Source organism: Notamacropus eugenii, chromosome 2 (genome assembly GCF_028372415.1).
Source record: "Notamacropus eugenii isolate mMacEug1 chromosome 2, mMacEug1.pri_v2, whole genome shotgun sequence".
Classification (NCBI taxonomy): Eukaryota; Metazoa; Chordata; class Mammalia; order Diprotodontia; family Macropodidae; genus Notamacropus; species Notamacropus eugenii.
This window is the reverse complement of record NC_092873.1, coordinates 358,889,298-358,913,903: the sequence shown is the minus strand read 5'-3', so window position 1 is coordinate 358,913,903 and position 24,606 is coordinate 358,889,298. Positions and strand designations below refer to the sequence as shown.

Below are 24,606 nucleotides of genomic sequence, written 5' to 3'. Positions count from 1 at the left end.
TTCTCTCTGCTGATAATTCTCAAATCTGCTGACCTCCAATCTTGCATCTCCAACTGCCTTTCATGTATCTTGATCTCTACATCCAGGAAACATCTTAAACTCAATATGCCTAAAAGAGAACTTACTTACTTTTCTTCCTAAACCCTCCCTCCACCACCCCCTACCTTCCCTATTACTCTAGCTGGCAATCCCATCCTCCAAATGTCTCAGGCTAGAAACCTAGGGAGTCATCCTGGACCCCTGCCTCCCCATATCCAAGCTGTTGCCAAGGTCTGTTGATTTCACCTTTGCAACACCTCTCAAATACTCTCCCTTCCCTCCTGACACTGCCCCCACTCTTGTGCAGGCCCTCATCCCCTCATGCCTTGGTTATTGCAATGTCCTGCTGGTGGTTCTGCCTGTCTCAAGTTTCCCTACTCCAAATTATTCTCCATTCAGGCAATAAAGTGATTTTACTAAAACATAGGTCCACTGTCTCCCAATAAACTTCAGGGGCTCCTTATCCCTCCAGGAGCAAATGCAAAATGTTGTTTGAAATTCAAAGCCCTCCCTATCTAGTTTTCTTATACTTTCCTGACACATACTCAACCATCCAGTGACAGCTGTTCCAGGAACAAGACACTCTCTGCTCTGGACATTTTCTCTCCTCCTCCAATCAAATTATGACCTACCTGACTTCCTTTAAGCTCCAGCTAAAATCCCTGCTTCTATACGAAGACTTCCCCAATCCCTTTTAATTCCAGTACCTCCTCTCTGTCGTTTCCTATTTATCCAGTACGTACCTTGTTTGATGTACCCTGCCCTCCTACCCCCAATTTCCTGCCCCCCGATTAGATCGTAAGCTCCTTGAAGACAGACTGTCTTGTACTTTTCTTTGTATCTCCTATGCTTAGCCCAGTGCCTTCCACCTACTAGGCGCTTAATAAATGTTTATTGACTTCTGATTCAGTTAGGATTTGACTGGTGTTCTGTTGGCCATTTTGTTGGGGTGACTAAGCTCAAGGCCAGTCTGCACTGGGCTGCTTTCCTCCAGGGGCTGCCTTCTGCCTCCAGCAGCTTTGCAATCGCTGGAGGCAGTCTAGAGGACTTTGATAGCCCAAGGGAGTTTGCCTTGCCTCTTAATCTTACCTTTTAAGGAAGAGGATTCCCTTTTGACCTATTGCGAAAGTACAGAAAATAGGGATACATTTCTTCATTTGTAACTAGGTACTAATAAGTATCCCATTTTTCTGTGTCCAACCCAAGCATCCCTCTTTCTTTATGGCATAATCGTTGCCAGCTGAATAATGACAGGACATACATCCATCGACTTCTGCCAATGTATCACACTTTGAGAGGATAAACTTCAGTTTCCTTCCTGCATGGAGGTCTGCGGTTATCGGAATCACCGTGTACCTCAGGCCAATTTTGTCACGGGATACTGAGGCTGATTGCGGTGAAATTCCTTGACCAGGGTTGCAAACGTCAGAGGTGTTTCTGACCTCAAATCCTCCACTCCATCTCCTCACCGCATTCCCACAGAGATCCATTAGGCTGAACAAAACTTGCTAAGGGCCCGGGAGATGCAGCTCTCGGAGATGACGGCCGCGAGGTTAAAGTAGCCTAAGACCCAGTAACCAGTGCCCCACCTGACTTACCTGCGGGTCATGGAACACCTTGGAGGACAGGTGCACGCACCAGCGGCCGCTGATTGGGCAGCAGCGGTCCCGCCCCCTCCAGAGCCTCAGGCGATTGGATGAGGAACTTAAAAGTTGGGCTCCAGGGCGCGGGAGCCGAGAGCGATGGCGGTGGCTGCGGCGGCCGTCCTGGCCTGGCTGCTCCTGAGCGGGGCCGGAGCCGGGGCCGACACGGCGGGGGACGAGGCCCGCGAGGCGGCGGCCGTGCGGGGTTTGCTGTCGCGGCTGCTGGGGCCCCGGGCGGCCGCGGGCTTCTCGGTGGCGGTAGAGCGCTCCCTGGCGCCGGCCCCGGGCGCGGACACGTTCCGCCTGAGCGGCGGCGGCGGCGGCGGCGGCGGGAGCCCCGTGCGGGTGGCCGGCTCCAGCGGCGTGGCTGCGGCGGCCGGGCTGCACCGCTACCTGCGCGACTTCTGCGGCTGCCACGTGGCCTGGTCGGGCGCGCAGCTCCGCCTGCCCGAGCCGCTGCCCGCCGTGCCCGAGCCGCTCACCGTGACCACGCCCAACAGGTAACGGGCAGCGGGGGAGGGGGCAGGGAGAGCCCGGGCCGAGCCTCATCCCTCTCTCGGTGCAGGTACCGCTTCTACCAGAACGTGTGCACGCAGAGCTACTCGTTCGTGTGGTGGGGCTGGGAGCGCTGGGAGCGAGAGATCGACTGGATGGCGCTGAACGGCATCAACCTGGCGCTGGCCCCCGTCGGGCAGGAGGCGGTCTGGCGGAGGGTGGGTCGGCCCTGGGCTCCGCGCCCTCCCCTCTGTCCCCTCCCGTCCCTCTCTTCTCTCCTCCATCCCCCTCAGCTGTCCGCCTTCTTTACCTGTGCCTCACCCTCCCCTCTTTCCTCCTCTCCCTCCTCCCTCCATCCCCCTCACCTGTCCCCCTTCTTTACCTGTGCCTCACCCTCCCCTCTTTCCTTCTCTCCCTCCTCCCTCCATCCCCCTCAGCTGTCCGCCTTCTTTACCTGTGCCTCACCCTCCCCTCTTTCCTTCTCTCCCTCCTCCCTCCATCCCCCTCAGCTGTCCCCCTTCTTTACCTGTGCCTCACCCTCCCCTCTTTCCTTCTCTCCCTCCATCCCCTTCTCCTGTCCCCCTCCTTTATCTGTGCCTCACCCTCCCCTCTTTCCTCCTCTCCCTCCTCCCTCCATCCCCCTCAGCTGTCCCCCTTCTTTACCTGCACCCTCCCCTCTTTCCTTCTCTCCCTCCATCCCCCTCACCTGTCCCCCTTCTTTACCTGTGCCTCACCCTCCCCTCTTTCCTCCTCTCCCTCCTCCCTCCATCCCCCTCAGCTGTAAGCCTTCTTTACCTGTGCCTCACCCTCCCCTCTTTCCTCCTCTCCCTCCTCCCTCCATCCCCCTCAGCTGTCCGTCTTCTTTACCTGTGCCTCACCCTCCCCTCTTTCCTCCTCTCCCTCCTCCCTCCATCCCCCTCACCTGTCCCCCTTCTTTACCTGTGCCTCACTCTCCCCTCTTTCCTTCTCTCCCTCCATCCCCTTCTCCTGTCCCCCTCCTTTATCTGTGCCTCACCCTCCTCTCTTTCCTCCTCTCCCTCCTCCCTCCATCCCCCTCAGCTGTCCCCCTTCTTTACCTGCACCCTCCCCTCTTTCCTTCTCTCCCTCCATCCCCCTCACCTGTCCCCCTTCTTTACCTGTGCCTCACCCTCCCCTCTTTCCTCCTCTCCCTCCTCCCTCCATCCCCCTCAGCTGTAAGCCTTCTTTACCTGTGCCTCACCCTCCCCTCTTTCCTCCTCTCCCTCCTCCCTCCATCCCCCTCAGCTGTCCGTCTTCTTTACCTGTGCCTCACCCTCCCCTCTTTCCTCCTCTCCCTCCTCCCTCCATCCCCCTCACGTGTCCCCCTTCTTTACCTGTCCCTCACCCTCCCCTCTTTCCTTCTCTCCCTCCTCCCTCCATCCCCCTCACCTGTCCCCCTTCTTTACCTGTGCCTCACTCTCCCCTCTTTCCTTCTCTCCCTCCATCCCCTTCTCCTGTCCCCCTCCTTTATCTGTGCCTCACCCTCCTCTCTTTCCTCCTCTCCCTCCTCCCTCCATCCCCCTCAGCTGTCCCCCTTCTTTACCTGTGCCTCACCCTCCCCTCTTTCCTCCTCTCCCTCCTCCCTCCATCCCCCTCAGCTGTAAGCCTTCTTTACCTGTGCCTCACCCTCCCCTCTTTCCTCCTCTCCCTCCTCCCTCCATCCCCCTCAGCTGTCCGTCTTCTTTACCTGTGCCTCACCCTCCCCTCTTTCCTCCTCTCCCTCCTCCCTCCATCCCCCTCACGTGTCCCCCTTCTTTACCTGTCCCTCACCCTCCCCTCTTTCCGTCTCTCCCTCCTTCCTCCATCCCCCTCACCTGTCCCCCTTCTTTACCTGTGCCTCACCCTCCCCTCTTTCCTCCTCTCCCTCCTCCCTCCATCCCCCTCAGCTGTAAGCCTTCTTTACCTGTGCCTCACCCTCCCCTCTTTCCTCCTCTCCCTCCTCCCTCCATCCCCCTCACCTGTCCCCCTTCTTTACCTGTGCCTCACTCTCCCCTCTTTCCTTCTCTCCCTCCATCCCCTTCTCCTGTCCCCCTCCTTTATCTGTGCCTCACCCTCCTCTCTTTCCTCCTCTCCCTCCTCCCTCCATCCCCCTCAGCTGTCCCCCTTCTTTACCTGTGCCTCACCCTCCCCTCTTTCCTCCTCTCCCTCCTCCCTCCATCCCCCTCAGCTGTAAGCCTTCTTTACCTGTGCCTCACCCTCCCCTCTTTCCTCCTCTCCCTCCTCCCTCCATCCCCCTCAGCTGTCCGTCTTCTTTACCTGTGCCTCACCCTCCCCTCTTTCCTCCTCTCCCTCCTCCCTCCATCCCCCTCACGTGTCCCCCTTCTTTACCTGTCCCTCACCCTCCCCTCTTTCCGTCTCTCCCTCCTTCCTCCATCCCCCTCACCTGTCCCCCTTCTTTACCTGTGCCTCACCCTCCCCTCTTTCCTCCTCTCCCTCCTCCCTCCATCCCCCTCAGCTGTAAGCCTTCTTTACCTGTGCCTCACCCTCCCCTCTTTCCTCCTCTCCCTCCTCCCTCCATCCCCCTCAGCTGTCCGTCTTCTTTACCTGTGCCTCACCCTCCCCTCTTTCCTCCTCTCCCTCCTCCCTCCATCCCCCTCACCTGTCCCCCTTCTTTACCTGTCCCTCACCCTCCCCTCTTTCCTTCTCTCCCTCCTTCCTCCATCCCCCTCACCTGTCCCCCTTCTTTACCTGTGCCTCACCCTCCCCTCTTTCCTCCTCTCCCTCCTCCCTCCATCCCCCTCAGCTGTCCGTCTTCTTTACCTGTGCCTCACCCTCCCCTCTTTCCTCCTCTCCCTCCTCCCTCCATCCCCCTCACGTGTCCCCCTTCTTTACCTGTCCCTCACCCTCCCCTCTTTCCTTCTCTCCCTCCTTCCTCCATCCCCCTCACGTGTCCCCCTTCTTTACCTGTCCCTCACCCTCCCCTCTTTCCTCCTCTCCCTCCTTCCTCCATCCCCCTCACCTGTCCCCCTTCTTTACCTGTGCCTCACCCTCCCCTCTTTCCTTCTCTCCCTCCTCCCTCCATCCCCCTCAGCTCTCCGCCTTCTTTACCTGTGTCTTACCCTCCCCTCTTTCCTCCTCTCCCTCCTCCCTCCATCCCCCTCACCTGTCCCCCTTCTTTACCTGTGCCTCACCCTCCCCTCTTTCGTTCTCTCCCTTCTCCCTCCACCCCCGTCACTTGTCCTCCTTCTTTACCTGTGCCTCACCCTCCCCTTTCCGTGTCTCCCTCCTCCCTCCATCCCCCTCAACTGTCCCCCTTCTTTACCTGTGCCTCACCCTCCCCTCTTTCCTTCTCTCCCTCCTCCCTCCATCCCCCTCACCTGTCCCCCTTCTTTACCTGTGCCTCACCCTCCCCTCTTTCCTCCTCTCCCTCCTCCCTCCATCCCCCTCAGCTGTCCGTCTTCTTTACCTGTGCCTCACCCTCCCCTCTTTCCTCCTCTCCCTCCTCCCTCCATCCCCCTCACGTGTCCCCCTTCTTTACCTGTCCCTCACCCTCCCCTCTTTCCTTCTCTCCCTCCTTCCTCCATCCCCCTCACGTGTCCCCCTTCTTTACCTGTCCCTCACCCTCCCCTCTTTCCTCCTCTCCCTCCTTCCTCCATCCCCCTCACCTGTCCCCCTTCTTTACCTGTGCCTCACCCTCCCCTCTTTCCTTCTCTCCCTCCTCCCTCCATCCCCCTCAGCTCTCCGCCTTCTTTACCTGTGTCTTACCCTCCCCTCTTTCCTCCTCTCCCTCCTCCCTCCATCCCCCTCACCTGTCCCCCTTCTTTACCTGTGCCTCACCCTCCCCTCTTTCGTTCTCTCCCTTCTCCCTCCACCCCCGTCACTTGTCCTCCTTCTTTACCTGTGCCTCACCCTCCCCTTTCCGTGTCTCCCTCCTCCCTCCATCCCCCTCAACTGTCCCCCTTCTTTACCTGTGCCTCACCCTCCCCTCTTTCCTTCTCTCCCTCCTCCCTCCATCCCCCTCAGCTGTCCCCCTTCTTTACCTGTGCCTCACCCTCCAGTCTTTCCTCCTCTCCCTCCTCCCTCCATCCCCCTCACCTGTCCCCCTTCTTTACCTGTGCCTCACCCTCCCCTCTTTCCTTCTCTCCCTCCTCCCTCCATCCCCCTCAGCTGTCCGCCTTCTTTACCTGTGCCTCACCCTCCCCTTTCCTTCTCTCCCTCCTCCCTCAATCCCCCTCACCTGTCCCCCTTCTTTACCTGTGCCTCACCCTCCCCTCTTTCCTTCTCTCCCTCCTTCCTCCATCCCCCTCACCTGTCCCCCTTCTTTACCTGTGTCTCACCCTCCCCTCTTTCCTTCTCTCCCTCCTCCCTCCATCCCCCTCAACTGCCCTGCTTCTTTACCTGTATCTCAACCTTCCCTCTTTCCTTCTCTCCCTCCTCTCTCCATCCATCTCTCTCTCCTGTCCCCCTCCTTTATCTGTGCCTCACCCTCCCCTCTTTCGTTCTCTCCCTCCTCCCTCCATCCCCCTCAGCTGTCACCCTTCCTTACCTGTATCTGAACCTTCCCTCTTTCCTTCTCTTCCCTCCCTCTCTTGATCTCTCCTCTTTGTCCTCCTCCCTCATTTTCTTCCTTCCCTTTTCCCCTCGCTCTTTATCTACTCTTTTCTTCTCCCTGCTTTTCTCCTTCACACTCCCTTCCTCTTTCCTTCCCCATCTCCCCCCTCCTCTTCCTTCCATTCTCTCCTCTTTCTTCCTGTACCTCCTTCCCTCTCCTCTTTCTCGTCCACCTGTCCTTCTTCCTTTCTCTCCCTCTCTTAATTCCTCTTCTTCTATCTCCCTTTTCCCTTTCCCTCTTTTAACCCTCCCTTACTCTCTCTAACTCTCTGTCTCTCTGTGTGTCTCTTTCCTTCCCTCTCCCCTTCCTCCACTCACTCTATTTCCTTTTCCTTCTGTTTTCTTCTCCTCCCTCCCAGTTTCCCTCCTTCTCTTCTTCCCTCTCCCATTCTTTTTCTCCCCCTCCCTTTCTCCCTCTTTCTTCCTCCTCTCTCTCTTTGGAGGAAAACAAATTAATTCCCTTCCCTGGGCCTCAGTTTCTTTCTCTGTAAAAGGAAGGGTTGGACAAGAATGATCCCTTCCAGCCCTGTCATTCCATGAGTGTAATTCTAACTTGTCCTGGTTGATGCCTTACTCCCTTATCCAAATTTACCTTGGGAGAGGTCAAGTGAGAGATAGTCTGGTATATTTGAAAAGGAAGGAGACTAGGAATCAGAAGATTGCCCACCAGACCCAGACCTCAGTTTTCAGGCAGATGGGGATAACACTACCTGCTCTGTCTTAATCTCATGGAACTATAGGAATGAGAAAAGTATGTTTTGTGGTGACTTCATAAAGTGAACAAGGGGTTCTTATTGTTATTATCTCTTTTTTCCCCAGGTGTACTTGACTTTGGGCCTGAATGAGACAGAGATAGATGACTACTTCACTGGTCCAGCCTTCCTGGCATGGGGGAGAATGGGCAACCTGCACACCTGGGGTGGGCCCCTACCTTCCTCCTGGCATCTTAAGCAGTCTTACCTGCAGGTAATAGGGCAGTGGAGAGTGGAGAAGAGGCTGAGTGAAGGGGTTCCTGATGATCCTGACCCAGCTGTCCCTCCTTTTCCTCCCTAGTACCGGATTCTGGACAGGATGAGATCCTTTGGGATGAAACCAGTGCTTCCTGCATTTGCTGGACATGTGCCCAAGGCATTTACTAGGTGAGTTTACTAAGTCAGAACAAGGCAGGACCATAGATGGTGAGCCTCTATGATTCAAAGGCCCTATCTGGGAGAGGCAGTAAAAAGCATGCTAAATCTGGTGTCAGAGAACCTGGGTTTGAATCCTGCTCATCTGTGTGACCTTGGACAGATGCATTAAATTTTTCCACCCCTCATTTCCCCATCTATAGAATCAGGGGGTTAGACTAGACAGACAGCTCTAAAGACCATCCTTTCCAGTGCTCAACTCATGACCTTACAAACCCCACTTCAGAAGACAACACATTCCACTGCCTTTTTCTAGAAAAAGTGTAATGTGATAGAGAAAAGAGGAAACCTAGGTTTGGTTCCCAGATCAGACACTTGTTAGTCACCTTAGGGCAAGTCACAAGTTACTTCCCCTCTCTGAGCATTCATTTTGTCATCTGTAAAATGGAAAGACCTGCCTCGTTTCCAGTAATGTTCATAGATTGGGAACTGGGAGGGACTTCAGAGCTACCTCTCCAGCTTTAGATCTTCCCTGGTCACCCCCATACCATCTGGCCAGCTGCTAGAGCCTTCCCCCCAAGGTGTCCTGGTATCTGCATCTGAATGTAAGTATCCTGAGTCTCCTCTGTTAGGATGTAAGCTCCTGGGATTCAAGTATGTTTCATTTGTCTTTGTATCCCACCATCTGTCACAGAGCAGATGCTTAAGTGTTTGTGGCCTGATTAAAGTGACAAAGCAATTTAAATTATAAAACCTTTCTTCATCATAGCAATCCCAAGAGGTAGGTAGAATAAGTATTGTCATCACCATTTTTTAAAAAAATAATTTATTTTTTTTCAGTTCTCAACTTTCACTTCCACAAGAATTTGAATTCAAACTTTTCGCCCCATCTCTCCCCATCCCCTACTGTAGGACTGTATGCACCCCATTCACCTCTTCCTTCAGACTATCCTCTCTTCTATTACCCACCATTCTTCCATCCCCTTTCCCCTCTATTTTCCTGTAGAGCCAAATAGACTTCTATACCCCATTGCTTGTGTATCTTAATTTCCAGTTGCATGCTAAAACAATTTTTAACATTCATTATTAAAGCTTTGAGTTCCATATTCTCTCCTTCCCTCCCCACCCACCCTCATGGAGAAAACAAGCAATTTCATGTAGGTCATACATGTGCAACAATGCAAATCACCTCCATAATACTTAAGTTGTGAAAGACTGACGACACTTCCCTCTGCCCTAGCCTGCCCTTCATTTATTTCATTCTCTGCCTTGACCTGTCCTCCCACAACAGTGTTTGCTTCTGATTATCCCTTTCCCCAATTTGCTGTCCCTTCTGTTATCTTCCCTCTCCTGTCCCCTCCCTCCTTGCAGGGTAAAATAGATTTTCATATCCAATTGAGTGTGTGTTTTTCCTCCTTAAGCCAAATCCTATAAGATTAAGGTTCACTTATTTCCTTTCATCTTCTCCCTCTTCCCCTCCATTGTAAAACCTCTTTCTTCCCTCTTTTATATGAGATGATTTACTACATTTTAACTCTCCTTTTTTCTTACTCCTAATACATTCCATTCAACAGTAAATGTAATTTTTTAGGTGTTATCCATTCTCACCTTACTCCTTCTCTTTGTGTATATACATGCATACATGCATACATATATGTGTGTATATGTATGTATATACACACCCATGTACATATACATACCTGCACATATATAACATACACATATATACATACCCAGACACACCTACATATACATTCCCTCTAACTACCCTAATACTTTTAATACGTTGTGATTCTCATGAATTACGAATAACATCTTTCCATGTAGAAATGTAGACAGTTCAACTTTAATGAGTTCCATAAGGCTTCTCTTTCCTATTTGCCTTTTCATGTTTCTCTTGATTCTTTTTTTTTTTTTAATTTATTTATTTAACTTTTAACATTCATTTTCAGAAAATTTTGGGTTACAAATTTTCTCCCCTTTTATCCCCTCCCCCCGCCAAACACCAAGCATTCTAATTGCCCCTATGACCAATCTGCTCTCTCTTCTATCATCCCTCTCTGCCCTTGTCTCCATCTTCTCTTTTGTCCTGTAGGGCCAGATAGCTTTCTATACCCCTTTACCTGTATTTCTTATTTCCTAGTGGCAAGAACATTACTCGACAGTTGATCCTAACACTTTGAGTTCCAACTTCTTTACCTCCCTAACTCTCCAACCCTTTCCTTTGGAAGGCAAGCAATTCAATATAGGCCAAATCTGTGTAGTTTTGCAAATGACTTCCATGATAGTTGTGTTGTATAGGACTAACTATATTTCCCTCCATCCTATCCTGTCCCCCATTACTTCTATTCTCTTTTGATCCTATCACTCCCCATGAGTGTCGACCTCGAATTGCACTCTCCTCCCCATGCCCTCCCTTCTATCATCCCCCCCACCCTGCTTGTCCCCTTATCCCCCACTTTCCTGTATTGTGAGATAGGTTTTCCTACCAAAATGAGTGTGCATTTTATTCTTTCCTTTAGTGGAATGTGGTGAGAGTAGACTTCATGTTTTTCTCTCACCTCCCCTCTTTATCCCTCCACTAATGACTCTTTTGCTTGCCTCTTTTATGAGAGATAATTTGCCCCATTCAGTTTCTCCCTTTCTCCTCCCAATATATTTCTCTCTCACTGCTTGATTTCATTTTTTTTTTAAGATATGATCCCATCCTCTTCAATTCACTCTGTGCACTCTGTCTCTATGTATGTGTGTGTGTGTGCATGTGTGTGTGTGTATTCCCACCCAGTACCCAGATACTGAAATGTTTCAAGAGTTACAAATATTGTCTTTCCATGTAGGAATGTAAACAGTTCAGCTTTAGTAAGTCCCTTATGACTTCTCTTTGCTGTTCACCTTTTCATGGTTCTCTTCATTCTTGTGTTTGAAAGTCAAATTTTCTTTTCAGCTCTGGTCTTTTCATCAAGAATACTTGAAAATCCTCTATTTCATTGAAAGACCAATTTTTCCCCTGAAGTATTATACTCAGTTTTGCTGGGTAGGTGATTCTTGGTTTTAGTTCTAGTTCCTTTGACTTCTGGAATATCATATTCCACCCCCTTCAATCCCTTAATGTAGAAGCTGCTAGATCTTGTGTTATCCTGATTGTATTTCCATAATACTTGAATTGTTTCTTTCTAGCTGCTTGCAATATTTTCTCCTTGACCTGGGAACTCTGGAATTTGGCCACAATGTTCCTAGGAGTTTCTCTTTTTGGATCTCTTTCAGGCGTTGATCAGTGGATTCCTTGAATATTTATTTTGCCCTCTGGTTCTAGAATCTCAGGGCAGTTTTCCTTGATAATTTCATGAAAGATGATGTCTAGGCTCTTTTTTTGATCATGGCTTTCAGGTAGTCCCATAATTTTTAAATTGTCTCTCCTGGATCTATTTTCCAGGTCTGTTGTTTTTCCAATGAGATATATCACATTATCTTCCATTTTTCCATTCTTCTCTCTTTGTTCTGTGATTTCTTGGTTTTGCATAAAGTCATTAGCCTCCATCTGTGCCATTCTAATTTTGAAAGAACTATTTTCTTCAGTGAGCTTTTGAATCTCCTTTTCCCTTTGGCTAATTCTGCTTTTGAAAGCATTCTTCTCCTCATTGGCTTTTTGAACCTCTTTTGCCAATTGAGTTAGGCTAGTTTTCAAGGTGTTAATTTCTTCAACATTTTTTTGGGTCTCCTTTTGCAGGGAGCTGATCTGCTGTTCATGCTTTGACTTCATGTCTCTCATTTCTCTTCCCAGCTTTTCCTCTACCTCTCTAACTTGATTTTCAAAATTCTTTTTGAGCTCTTCCATGGCCTGAGCCCATTGGGTGGGCTGGGACACAGAAGCCTTGATTTCTGTGTCTTTGCCTGATGGTAAGCATTGTTTTTCCTCATCAGAAAGGAAGGGAGGAAATGCCTGTTCATCAAGAAAGTAGCCTTCTATAGTCTTATTTCTTTTCCCTTTTCTGGGCATTTTCCCAGCCAGTGACTTGACCTCTGAATATTCTCCTCACACCCACCTCGCCTCCTGGTCCTCCCAGCCAGCGTTTGGGGACTGAGATTCAAATGCTGCTTCCAGCCTTAGGGCTTTTGGCGGGGGCAGGGCTGCTATTCAGTGTGAGATTAAGTTCAGGTGGTCAGGTTGGGGCAGGGCCGCCTCTCAGGCTCAGTTCCCTCAGGGGGTTTATGCACAGACCTTCCACAATGGATTCAGGCTCCTGCCCCCTTGGGGAGCCCCGGTCTGCAGCCGCCTCTCAGCTTCTACCTGGGGGGCGGGGTTGAGTTATGGGGGCACCCCACTCCCCTCTCAACCCGCCAAAGAGACTCTCTCACCGACCCCCGTCACCTGTGGGTGGAGGGACTTGTGCGGCCGCTGGAGATCCCGTCCCTGAAGCCCGCTCAGATCTTTTCCTCTCGGTGCCGTGGCCGCGGCAGGGCTGCACTCAGCTCCCAGTCCCGGCGCCCAGTCCGCAGCGCGAAAGACCCGCCGCAAGAGGTTTGCAGGTCTCTCCAGAACAGAAATCTCCCTCGCTCCAATATTCCGTGGCCTCTGGGTGCAGAATTCGCCGTGAGTTACTTCCCTGTAGCCATTCTATGGGTTGTGGGTTCGGAGCTATGTGTATGTGCGTCTTTTTACTCCGCCATCTTGGCTCCGCCCCCCGTTTCTCTTGATTCTTGTATTTGAAAATCAGTTTTCTATTCAGTTCTAGGCTTTTCAACAAGAATGCTTGGAAGTCCTCTGTTTCATTGAAATTCCATTTTTCCTCCCAAAGTATTATGCTCACTTTTGCTGGGTAGGTAATTCATGGATTTAATCTTATCTCCTTTGACCTCTGGAATATCATATTCCAAGCCCTTGGATCCCTTGGTGTAGAAGCTGCTGAATCCTGTGTTATCCTAATTGTATTTCCACAATATTTAAATTGTTTCTTTCTGGCTGCTTGTTATATTCCCTACTTGACCTGAGAGCTCTGGAATCTGGCTATAATGTTCCTAGGAGTTTTCCTTTTGGGATCTCTTTCAGGAGGTGATAGGTGAATTCTTTCCATTTCTATTTTCCCTCTAGTTGGAGAATATCAGGCATTTTTTCTTGATAATTTCTTGGAAGATGATGTATAGGCTCTTTTTTTAATTGTGGTTTTCAGATAGACCAATAATTTTTAAATTCTCTCTCTTGCATCTTTATAGATTAGTTGTTTCTCCAATGAGACATTTCACATTTTCTTCTGTTTTTTCATTCTTTTGGTTTTGTTTTATAATTTATTGGTTTCTCATAAAGGTATTGGCTTCCATCTGCTCCATTCTTATTTTTACAGAACTATTTTCTTCAGTGAGCTTTTGAACCTCCTTTTCCATTTGACCAGTTCTGCTTTTCAAAGCATCCTTCTCCTCATTTGCTTTTTGGACCTCTTTTGCCATTTGGGTTATTCTATAAGGTGTTATTTTCTTCAGCATTTCTTTGGGTCTCCTTTAGCAAGCAGTTGACTCACTTTTCATGATTTTCTTGCATTACTCTCATTTCTCTTCCCAATTTTACCTCCATCTCTCTTACTTGATATTCAAAATTCTTTTTGACCTCTTCCATGTCCTGAGACCATTGCATATTCCTTTTGGAGGTTTTGGATGTAGAAGCCTTGACTTTGATGTCTTCCTCTGATGCTATGCTTTGTTCTTCCTCATCCAAAAGAATGGAAGAAAATACATTTTCACTAAGAAAATGACCTCCTGTAGTCTTATTTTTTTCCCTTTTTTGGACGTTTTCCCACACAGGTACTTGACTTTTCGGTCCTTTGTCAAATGGAGGGTCTACTACCCTAGGTTTCAGAAGTTTTATGGAAGTGTTCTCTGACAATCTCTAGGAACCTCTAAGTTCTCATTTCCTCCAAGGTGGCATAATCAAGGGAGAGGCGTTTATTCCTCTCCTAGCCTGCACTGTGATCTTTGAGGAATGACAAAAACCTATCAAAAACCTCTTAAGAACCCTTTGTTAGAGAGGACACTCATGGGGTCACTTGTCTTGAGCCCCTTCCAAGCCTCTTTCCCTCTGCTCTTCCCTCATTGGCTTCCACTATATATCATAAAGTTCTAGCTGTGAATTAGGCTGCTCCAGTCCTGTCCTTGCCACGGCATGGCCAAGGCTGGATTGTGTTCCACACCGCACCTGGTGCAATAGACCTTTCCTATTGGCTTTCCAGGCTGCCTTGGGCTCAAAATCTCTTTCACTCTGTCATTTTGTGGCTTCTACTGCTCTAGAATTTGTTTAGAGTCATTTTTTACAAGTATTTTATGGGATATGGGGGGAGAGCTAGAGTAGGTCCATCCTCTGTTCTGCCATCTTGGCTCCACGCCTCCATCACCATTTTACCAATGAAGAAATGAGGCTGACAGAGGTGAAAAGTGACTTATCCAAAGTGCCACTGCCAGTAATTGGTAGTAAGAGCTGACATTTTTGTAACTTCTTAAGGTTAGCACAACACCTTACATCCATTATTTCATTTGATCTTCACAGCATCTCTGCCAGGTTAAGTGCTTTATTTATTATCATCACCAATTTACAGAGGAAACTGAGTCTGGAAAAGATTATGTGTGCCCAGGGTCACATAATAAATGTCTGTAGCAGGATCTGGACCCTGACTCCAAGTCTTTCCCTCACACCCATGAACCATATCAAAAACCTCTTAAGAATCCCTTGTTAGAGAGGACACTCATGGGGTTACTTGTCTTGAGCCCCTCCCCAGCCTCCTTGCCTCTGCTCTTCCCTCACTGCCTTCCACTATGTATCATAAGGTTCTAGCTGTGAATTGGTGACCACATTTAAAAGTTATTTTATGAACATAATCCAAATCATGATTACCTTACTAGGGGTCCTTAACATGGGGTCTAGGTTTTTGTTTTTTCCACCTTTTGTTCATTGTGTTTTCATAGAAATAGTTTCCTTTGTAACATTATGTATTTTACTTTATGCATTTAAAATACTTTTCTGAGGATAGCTCTACAGGCTGCACCAGAATGCCAAAAGATGTCCATGTCCCAAAAAGGTTACAAACCCTTACTATTCTGGTGGTTAATCCCTGAAGGAGGAGAGACTTGGACACAAAAGAACAGCCAGTGTGTTGAGGTGTAGTGAATGTGTGAAAAGGGACAACCCTGCTACCTTCTCACCTACCTTCTTTCCCTGGAGGGTCACTTTGGCTTCTAGAGTCCCCGTTGTTGGGTCTCTGTGTGGGGATGGGAAGGTCCCTGGTTACCTTTTCTCTCCTCCCTCCCTGGTCTCTCCCACCACCTCTGTCCTCCATCATTCTCCCTCTACCATTGTTTCTACCTTCACTTCCAGGGTGTACCCTAAGGCCAATGTCACCAATCTGGGCATGTGGAGTGATTTCAACTGTACTTACTCCTGCTCCTATCTCTTGGCACCAGAAGACCCTTTGTTCACAGTGGTTGGGAGCCTCTTCCTGAGGGAGCTGACTCAGGCGTTTGGCACTGACCACATCTACAGTGCTGATACCTTCAATGAAATGGAGCCCCCTTCCTCTGATCCAGCCTACCTGGCTGCTGCCACAGCTGCAGTCTATGAGGCCATGATTGCTGGTGAGGAAGGCAGGGTGCTGAGGGTAGCTGAGGGAAGTGAGGGAGGTGGACACAGAGGGTGGGATATCCTGAGAGGGATCAGACAAAGCAGTGAGATGAGGATGACAGGAATGTCAGCCAAGGAAATAAGAGGTTTGGGCAAAGTGTGAGGACCCTCTGGTCCTCTGGTTCCCTAGTCTCACCCTTCCATTTTATGTATAGGGAGGTGAATGCTGAGGTCCCACATCTATGAGTGATGAGGCTCCTTTGGAACTCAAGTTCCCTGACTCCCTCTGCTCATGGTCTTTGCCCCTTCTTTGGGACTCCAAGCTCCATCATTTGGAACTGCTTTATTCCCTCCCAGACTGTCCTTTTCTGTCCACTCTCCATCATTCTGTTCACTCAGGAGTCATCAGCCTCTCCAGCTAATGGCTGCTTTCCTCCTGCCTACAAACCATCCCCAGCCCCTGGTCACTTTACCCTCTCTCTTGTCTATCCAGGCTGACCTCTGTGAGAAGCTACCTGCAGTAAGTGCCTCTGCTTGCCCCTTCTCCACTCTGCAGTCTGGCTTCTAACCTTCAGCTGAAACTGCTCCCTCCTCCTCACCAGTGATCTCATAACAGCCAGATCCAATGGTCTCTTCTCCTCCTCCTCCCTCTTGATCCTATGCAGTCTTTCACACTTTCATCCTCTCCCTTCTCTGGACACTCCCTCTCTCTTGGATTTTGTAACACTGCTCTTCTGTGGATCTCCTCTTACTTACCTAGCTGATTGCTCCTCAGTCTCCTTTACTGGGACTTTGTCCAAGGCATAGCCACTAACCCTGGGTGTCCCACAAGCCTCTGTCCTGGCCCCTCTTTTCTTCTCCCCTACACTGATTTCACTTGGGTGATCTCATTAGCCCCCATGAATTGGAGTATCATCTGTTCCCTGTTGATCATTCTCAGATCTGTGTATCCTACCTTAATGTCTCTGCTGACCTCCATTTTCACCCATCCAGCTGCCTGTTGGAGATCTTCAGCCATATGAATGTCTTAACACATTATGTCCAAAGCTGAACTCCTTGTCTTTTCTTTGCAAATCTTCTCATCTTCCTAATTTCCCTATTACTTTCAAGGGTATTACCATCCTAAATTTAGAACTTCAGTGTAATCCTCAACTCCTTACTTTCAAATGTCAGAATCCTGTCACTTTATAACATCTCCACATTCCAGTCTTCCTCTCCTCTGCCACTGCCCTCTTCACTCCACACTTGGACTATTTCAGTAGCCTGCTGGCCTTCATTGCCTTCCCCTCCTACTTTCAGCTGCCACACTGATTTGCTTAACATCCAAGTCTGACCCTGTTAACGTCTCATAACCACCAATGCCAGAGGAGCTCATCACCTCCAGAATCAAATATATTTGGTACAGATATAAGTACTCTCTTTGCCTCATATATCTCCCCTCTAGCACCTTTCAAGCCTAATCACATGCCCCTCCATCCCCTTTACTCTGTTCTCCAGTGACACTGACCTTCCTGCTACTTCTAGAACAAGTCCCTCCTTCTGCTGACTCTGCTGTCCCTCCTGCCTGACATGTTCTTCCTCATTTCTGCCCTCCCTGGTTCCCAGCTGACATTTCACCTCCTACAGGAAGCCCTCCTGAATTCCCTTCATACCTATACCTTCCTTCAGCTGATTATCTCCAGCATATCTTGTCTATATCTTCTTTGTACATAGATTGTGAGCTCCTGGGAGGAAAGATTCTTTTTTCCCTTTAGGTGTATCTCCAGTACTTAGCATAGACCTTGCACACAGTAGGTACTTCCTAAAGGCTTGCTACCTGGCTGACTAGGTACAGAGATCCCAGGATTCCCTATCAGCGGAGGTGATGAGAAAGAAGTGGGGTTTGACTGTATGTTGATCCCATGTAGGATGGGTCCAGGGTCAGGGGTCATGAGGTAACTTCTTTTCTAGGATTGGAGTCCCCTTTGGGAGAGACACATGTGTTTCCCCCCTCTCACCAGCAATCCCTTCTACCACCCCTTATTTCTACAGTGGATTTTGATGCTGTGTGGCTTCTCCAGGGCTGGCTTTTTGAAAACAATCCAAATTTCTGGAAACCTCCCCAGGTGAAGGCTGTGCTGAAGGCTGTGCCCCTTGGCCGCCTTCTCATCCTGGACCTCTATGCCGAGCACCAGCCTGTCTACTCACGTACTGACTCCTTCTATGGCCAGCCATTCATCTGGTGCATGCTGCACAATTTTGGGGGAAACCATGGGCTTTTTGGGGCATTAGATGCCGTGAACAAGGGACCCTCAAATGCTCGTCTCTTTCCCAATTCCACCCTCGTGGGAACAGGCATGGTCCCAGAAGGCATCAACCAGAATGAAGTAGTTTATTCCTTGATGGGTGAGCTGGGCTGGCGGAAGGACCCCTTGCCTGACCTAGGGGCTTGGGTAGCAGGCTTTGCAGCCCAGCGGTATGGGACTTCCCACTCCCAGGCAGAAGCTGCCTGGAGGCTGCTGCTACAAAGTGTCTACAACTGTTCTGGTGATTTGTGCACTGGCCACAACCGCAGCCCACTGGTGAAACGCCCATCCCTTCACCTGGACTTCTCTGTTTGGTATAACAGAAGTGATGTCTTTGAGGCCTGGAGGTTGCTGCTGGAAGCAGCTCCAGTGCTGGCAACCAGCCCTGCCTTCCGCTATGACCTGCTGGATGTCACGAGGCAGGTGGCCCAGGAGTTGGTGAGCCTGTACTATGGGGAGCTCAGGACAGCCTTTGAGGCAGGAGAAATGGCAACCTTGCTCACTGTTGGTGGCCTGCTGGTCTTTGACCTACTGCCCTCCCTGGATGAGCTGCTGGCCAGTGATGAGAGATTCCTTCTGGGTGGCTGGCTGAAGCAGGCCCGGGAGATGGCAGTCAGTGAGGCTGAGGCTTTGCATTATGAGCAGAATGCCCTCTACCAGGTGACCCTGTGGGGGCCCACAGGGAACATCCTTGACTATGCCAACAAGCAGCTGGCAGGACTGGTGGCTGGCTACTATACTCCCCGCTGGAAGCTCTTTGTGGAGATGCTGGTGAAGAGCCTGGCCGAGGGCACCCCTTTCCAGCAGAGCCAGTTTGAGAATGAAGCCTTGCTATTGGGGCAGAACTTTGTCTTGGATGGGGAGAAGTTCCCTACCCAACCTCAGGGTGACACTGTGGACTTAGCCAAGAAATTTTTCCTCAAGTATTATCCAAGATATCAAGCAAGGGCTGTGTGACCCACCCCCTTACCTGTACCACCTGGGACTTCCCATAGTTCCTTGTACTTTTAAGCTCCCTCCTAGGATCCTAAATCCTATCAGTGGCCTAATTTGGGACCCCTGGGAGGAAATAGGTCATAAAACCATGCACAGTTTTTGGAGATAGTCCCTCTTCCCTGCTTATAGCTGAGCTGTGTCTGGTCCCTAGAGTCAGGACCTAGACTGGGCTCACTGAAGAGACCCTTTTATCTTGGATAGCAGGTGGGTCCTATGAATTGAGAGTAATGGGAATGGGAGAATTATCCATGATATTCTCTCCTCTACTCCAGAGGTAGACAGCCATCATTTTTTATACTAATCAATAAATCAACATGTCTGTCTACGACTGTCTTTGGAGGAACCATAGATAGCAATGGTGAGTGTAGATAGTACAGCAGTTTTCTCATGCAAAATAAGGAAGGTCAGTCTCTAAGTTCCCTTCCAGCACAGATGGTTAAATTTGAGGACTTTGCTTTGATTTCACCTAATTCTGTAGGGGAAGAGGACGAGCAAAATTCTATGTTGATTACATACATGTGGGTATGTTTTTTCCTTTACTACTAAAAATAATGCTTAAAACACAAGAGACTCATATGCTCATATTAATAAATACTTAAAAACTGAATCAACCTGTCATCTACTATACTCTTCAAATAAATGTACTTTATGGATTGTTGAGCAGATATTTTACTTTCCCTCATGATCTGTGCTATGTAATTCACAAATCTGTATATCCTGGCTACCCTGAACTGTTGTAGTCCTTTCAGCTACAATGTACTTCTGGAGTTTTCTCCTGGCCATATCTTCTCTATGCAGCATTGAAGATGTAGGAAACACCTACCAGTGGACAGCCAGCAACTACTTTTCCCTTGAACTTCTGAAGCATCTGTATTTCCAGGCTCTCTTTTCAGTCACCTGTGCTCAGGTGACTGACAAAACAGAAATATCCAGGACTTGAAGTGTAGTCTCAGGCACACCTAAGGAAACCTGAATTATGACTGACTAGTGCTTATGGTGTGGAGGAACTTGTGGGGTGGGAAGGGAGAAGTTATCTCATTTCACTGATCTAAAGAAAAGATGACTGAGTCCCAGTGCCACAAGCTCAAATGAGAAAGGCAGGGAATATGTGGAATTGTTCTCAGCTCCTCTAAAAGCACAAATAGGGTATGGCTCCTCCTGGATCAGTTGGCAATACTCTTTGTCACATTCTAGTTATGGAAACCAAGGAGCCAATCACTGTGACTGTGAAACACTTGTCCTTTAGCCAGGAGAGGAAGCACTTAACCATGATCAGGAGGGAACAACTTGGCCAACATTGTGTTCTAGTCCCCACTACCCCCTTACATTTACATTTCATTGAATTTAAGCTTCCTATTTGTTATCTCTTGCTGGAAGAGACCCTTGTCCTTTTGTGACCATACATTTCTTGTATGATATCCCAATGATGTAAAGGATTTTATTGGAAAGAAGTATAACCAGAAAAGAAGGTGTGTTGGTCATGTTTCAAGAGCCAAAGGTAGCCAACCAGCCAGCCTTCCTGCTCTTGTAGGTTTCCACACCATTTCTTCTTTTAAAATGTAAAAAACAAAAAATTCTCCCACTCTCCCCCATAGGGGGAAAACTTTCTCTTTTATGTAAATGTTAAGCATAGTCAAAACACATTTCTGAATGAATGGGGTGGGGGGGAGCATGTGCAAAGAGAGCATCATGCTAAGTGCCTGGAATACAAATGGTAAAGTAACAGTTCCTACACTCGAGGAGTTAACATTCTAATGTCTCTATTACTAAGGTTTAAAAATGTGTATATTAGTCCCATCACTGTTTTGTCAGGAGGTGGGTATGGCGCATTTTTCTTTTTTCTTTTTTTTTGAAATCAGGAAAGCTTTTATTAATCTTTATGTCCATTCCCCCTGAATGGACAGGTAGCTTCCCCAGTGAGGTTACAGGAAGACTACAACATGTCTAGGAAGATGGGTCTTCTTTTACTGTTTTGTGCACTTTGGATCTCCCGAGATACTGTCCCCTGGCCATGTGACTCCATGTTCTCCTCTCTGATAGGCCCTTCCTCACACAGCTCCTTGGGCCTGTGCATTAGTTTCTGACTTCTAACCTGTCCATGCTAGGTCACAACCCTTATCACCTAGGAATGTGAACAACAGAACCTTCTTACTTCCACAGCTCCAAAACAGGAGAAAGGATATTAAATGAAAAAGAGAAGAACAACAAACTTAATTAAATATGTAAATCCAACTAGCTCTATATGCAGCAGGAGGGGAAGGGAGAAAGTAAAGGGAAGGGAGGCTAAAAGGGAAGGAAAAAGAAGTAAGGGTAAAGGGGAGTAAAAGGGAGGAGGGCTGAAAGAAGGAAGGGAAGACTGCAGGAGATGGTGGTCAAAAATTAAAACTCATAGAGGGGAAGGGAGAAGGGGGAACTAAAAGCACAAGTGGAGGGAAAGACAGTTCATAACTGTGAATGTGAATGGGATGAACTCTCCCATATAACGGAGATGGATAGCAGAATGGATTAAAAACCGTAATCCAACTGTATGTTGTTTACAAGAAACACATTTGAAACATGGGGATACACACAGGGTAAAGGTAAACGGTTGGAGCAGAATATATTGTGCTTCAGCTGGTGTAAAAAAAGCACGGGTAGTGATCCTAATCTCAGACAAAGCAAAAGCAGAAATAGAGCTAGTCAAAAGAGATAAGGAAGGAAAGTATATCCTGTTAAAAGACACCATAAATAATGAAGCAATATCATTATTAAACATATATGCTCCTAGTGGTATAGCATCTAGATTCTTAGAGGAGAAGTTAAGAAAGTTACAGGAAGAAATAGATAGCAAAACTATACTAGTGGGGGACTTCAACCTCCCCCTCTCTGAACTTGATAAATCTAACCTTAAAATAAACAAGAAACAAGAAAGTGAATAAAACTCTGGATAAGGTAGATATGATAGATCTCCGGAGAAAATTGAATGGGAATAGAAAGGAATATACCTTTTTCTCAGCAGTACATGGCACATATACAAAAACTGACCATGTACTAGGGCATAAAAACCTTACAATCTAGTGCAGAAAGGCGGAGATAGTCAATTCATCCTTCTCAGATCAAAATACAATAAAAAGTATATGTAATAAAAGGCCATGGAAAGATAGACCAAAAATTAATTAGAAGCTAAATAATCTAACCCTAAAGAATAAGTGGATTAAACAATAAATCATAAAAACAATCAACAACTTCATTCAAGAGAATGACAATAATGAGACAATTTACCAAATCTTATGGGATACGGAAAAAGCAGTTCTTAGGGGAAGCTTTATATTTTTGAATGACTACATGATTAAAATAGAGAAAGAGGAGATCAATCAATTGGGCATGCAGCTGAAAAAGCTTGAAAAAGAACAAATTGAAAATCCCCAGGCAAATACCAAATTAGAAATACTGAAAACCAAAGGAGAGATTAATAAAACTTAAATTAAGAAAACTATTAAACTAATAAAAGAAAAACCTAACAGTTGATTTTATGAAAAAACCAATAAAATTGATAAACCTTTGGTCAATGTTATTTAAAAAAAGAAAGAAGAAAACCAAATTACCAATATCAAAAATGAAAAGGCTGAACTCACCTCCAATGAGGAGGAAATTGAAACAATAATTAGAAATTACTTTGCCCAACTTTATGCCCATAAATTCGACAATCTAAATGAGATGGATGATTATTTTTAAAAATATAAATTGCCCAGATTAACAGAAGAGGAAATTGAATACTTAAATAACCCAATCTTAGAAAAAGAAATTGAACAAGCCATTAATGAACTCACTAGGAAAAAGTCTCCAGGGCTGGATAGATTTACAAGAGAATTTTATCAAACATTTAAAGAACAGTTAATTCTAATACTATATATATTATTTGGGAAAATTGGGGAAAAAGAGTCCTTCCAAATTCTTTTTATGATAGAAATGGTTTTGATACCTAAACCAGGAAGAGTCAAAACAGAGAAAGAAAATTATAGACCAATTTCTCTAATGAATATAGATGCAAAAAATTTTAAATAAGATTTTAGCAAAAAGAATACAGTAACTTATCACAAGAAAAATACATTATGATCAGGTAGGATTTATACCAGGAATGCAGGGCTGGTTCAATATTAGGAAAACTGTTAGCATTACTGATCATATCAACAACAAACCTAACAGAAACCACGATTATCTCAATAGCTGCAGAAAAAGTTTTTGACAAAATAGAACACCCATTCCTATTAAAAACACTGGAAAGCATAGGAATAAATGGAACTTTCCATAAAATGATAAGCAGTACCTACCTAAACCTTCAGTAAGCATTATTTGCAATGGAGATAAGCTAGATGCACATCCAATAAGATCAGGGGTGAAACATGGATGTCCATTATCACCACTATTATTCAATATGGTACTAGAAATATTACCTAAAGCAATAAGAGAAGAAAATAAATTGAAGGAATTAGAATAGACAAAGAAGAAATTACGTTATCACTCTTTGCAGATGATACAATGAAATACTTAGAGAATCCCAGAGATTCAAGTAAAAAACTACTTGAAATAATAAACAACTTTGGCAAAGTTGCAAGTTACAAAATAAACCCATGCAAATTTCTGCATTGATATATATATATATATATATATATATATATATATATATATATATATATATATATATATATATATATATACACACACACACACACACACACACACACATATACATATATATACACATATACATATATATATATTTACTAACAAAGTCCAACAGCAAGAGATAGAAAGAGAAATCCCATTTAAAGCTCGGGTGGATACTATAAAATATTTAGGAGTCTACCTGCCAAAATATATCCAGGGACTATATGAACATAATTACAAAATACTTTTTGCACAAATAAAGTCAGATCTAAGAAAGTGGAAAAACATCAGTTGTTCATGGGTAGGTCAAGCCAATATAATAAAAATGACAATTCTACCTAAATTAATTTACTTATTTAGTGCCATATCAGTCAGACTATCAGATAATTATTTTCTTGAGCTGGAAAAAATAGTATCAAAATTCATCTGGAAGAACAAAAGATCCAGAATATCAATGGAACTAATGAAAAGAAATGCTAGGGAAGGTGGCCTAGCTCTAGCAGATCTCAAATTGTATTATAAAGCAGCAATTATCAAAATCACTTGGTACTGGCTAAGAAAAAGAAGGGCAGACCAGTGGAATAGGCTACGGCTCAAGACACAGTAGTCAATGAGTATGGCAATCTACTGTTTGATAAACCCAAGGACCCCAGCTTCTGGGATAAGAACTCACTCTTTGACAAAAATTGCTGGGAAAACTGGATAACAGTGTGGCAGAAACTAGGCATAGACCAATGCCTGACACCCTACACACAAATAAAGTCCTAATGGGTACATGACCTAGGTATAAAGATTGATACTATAAAGAAATTGGTGGAGCAAGGAATAGTGTATTTATCAGATTTATGGAGAAGGGAAGAATTTTTGACTAAACAAGAGATAGAAAGCATTATGAAGTGCAAAAGAGATAATTTTGATTACATTAAACTGAAAAGTTTTTGCACAACCAAACCCAATGCAACCAAGACTATGAGGGAAGCAGAAAACTGGGAAAGCATTTTCAACTACTACCTGTGATAAAGGCCTCATTTCTAAAATACATAGGGAACCGAGTCAAATGTACAAGAATACAAGTCATTCCCCAAGTGATAAATGGTGAAAGGATATGAACAGGTAGTTTTCAGAGGAAGAAATTAAAGATATCTATAATCATATGAAAAAATGCTCTAAGTCACTATTGATGAGAGAGATGCAAATCAAAACAA

General features: G+C 46.6%; 1 protein-coding gene across 4 annotated transcripts; it reads left to right on the top strand.

The window, feature by feature from the left end:
• Positions 1-1,129: 1,129 nt before the first annotated feature.
• Positions 1,130-19,419, top strand: LOC140528577 (alpha-N-acetylglucosaminidase-like). Of its 4 annotated transcripts, none has more exons than XM_072646524.1 (6): positions 1,734-2,182; positions 2,248-2,395; positions 7,566-7,712; positions 7,800-7,885; positions 15,231-15,487; positions 17,424-19,419. In XM_072646524.1, the coding sequence occupies exons 1-6, from the start codon at positions 1,782-1,784 to the stop codon at positions 18,713-18,715; spliced, it is 2,331 nt and encodes a 776-aa protein (XP_072502625.1). In that variant the 5' UTR covers positions 1,734-1,781; the 3' UTR covers positions 18,716-19,419. The 4 variants fall into 4 exon arrangements, with proteins under 4 accessions (XP_072502623.1, XP_072502624.1, XP_072502625.1 ...); XM_072646525.1 differs by having other exon boundaries at positions 1,736-2,182; positions 17,505-19,419; XM_072646522.1 differs by having other exon boundaries at positions 1,130-2,395.
• The last annotated feature ends 5,187 nt before the right edge of the window (positions 19,420-24,606 follow it).

Excerpts from the sequence above, each read along its gene's own strand:
- LOC140528577 (XM_072646522.1), top strand. The coding sequence starts at position 1,736 with ATGAGGAACTTAAAAGTTGGGCTCCAGGGCGCGGGAGCCGAGAGCGAT. Across the intron at positions 2,396-7,565 it reads AGGAGGCGGTCTGGCGGAGG|GTGTACTTGACTTTGGGCCT; the intron begins GTGGGTCGGCCC and ends TTTTTTCCCCAG. Across the intron at positions 7,886-15,230 it reads GTGCCCAAGGCATTTACTAG|GGTGTACCCTAAGGCCAATG; the intron begins GTGAGTTTACTA and ends CTTCACTTCCAG.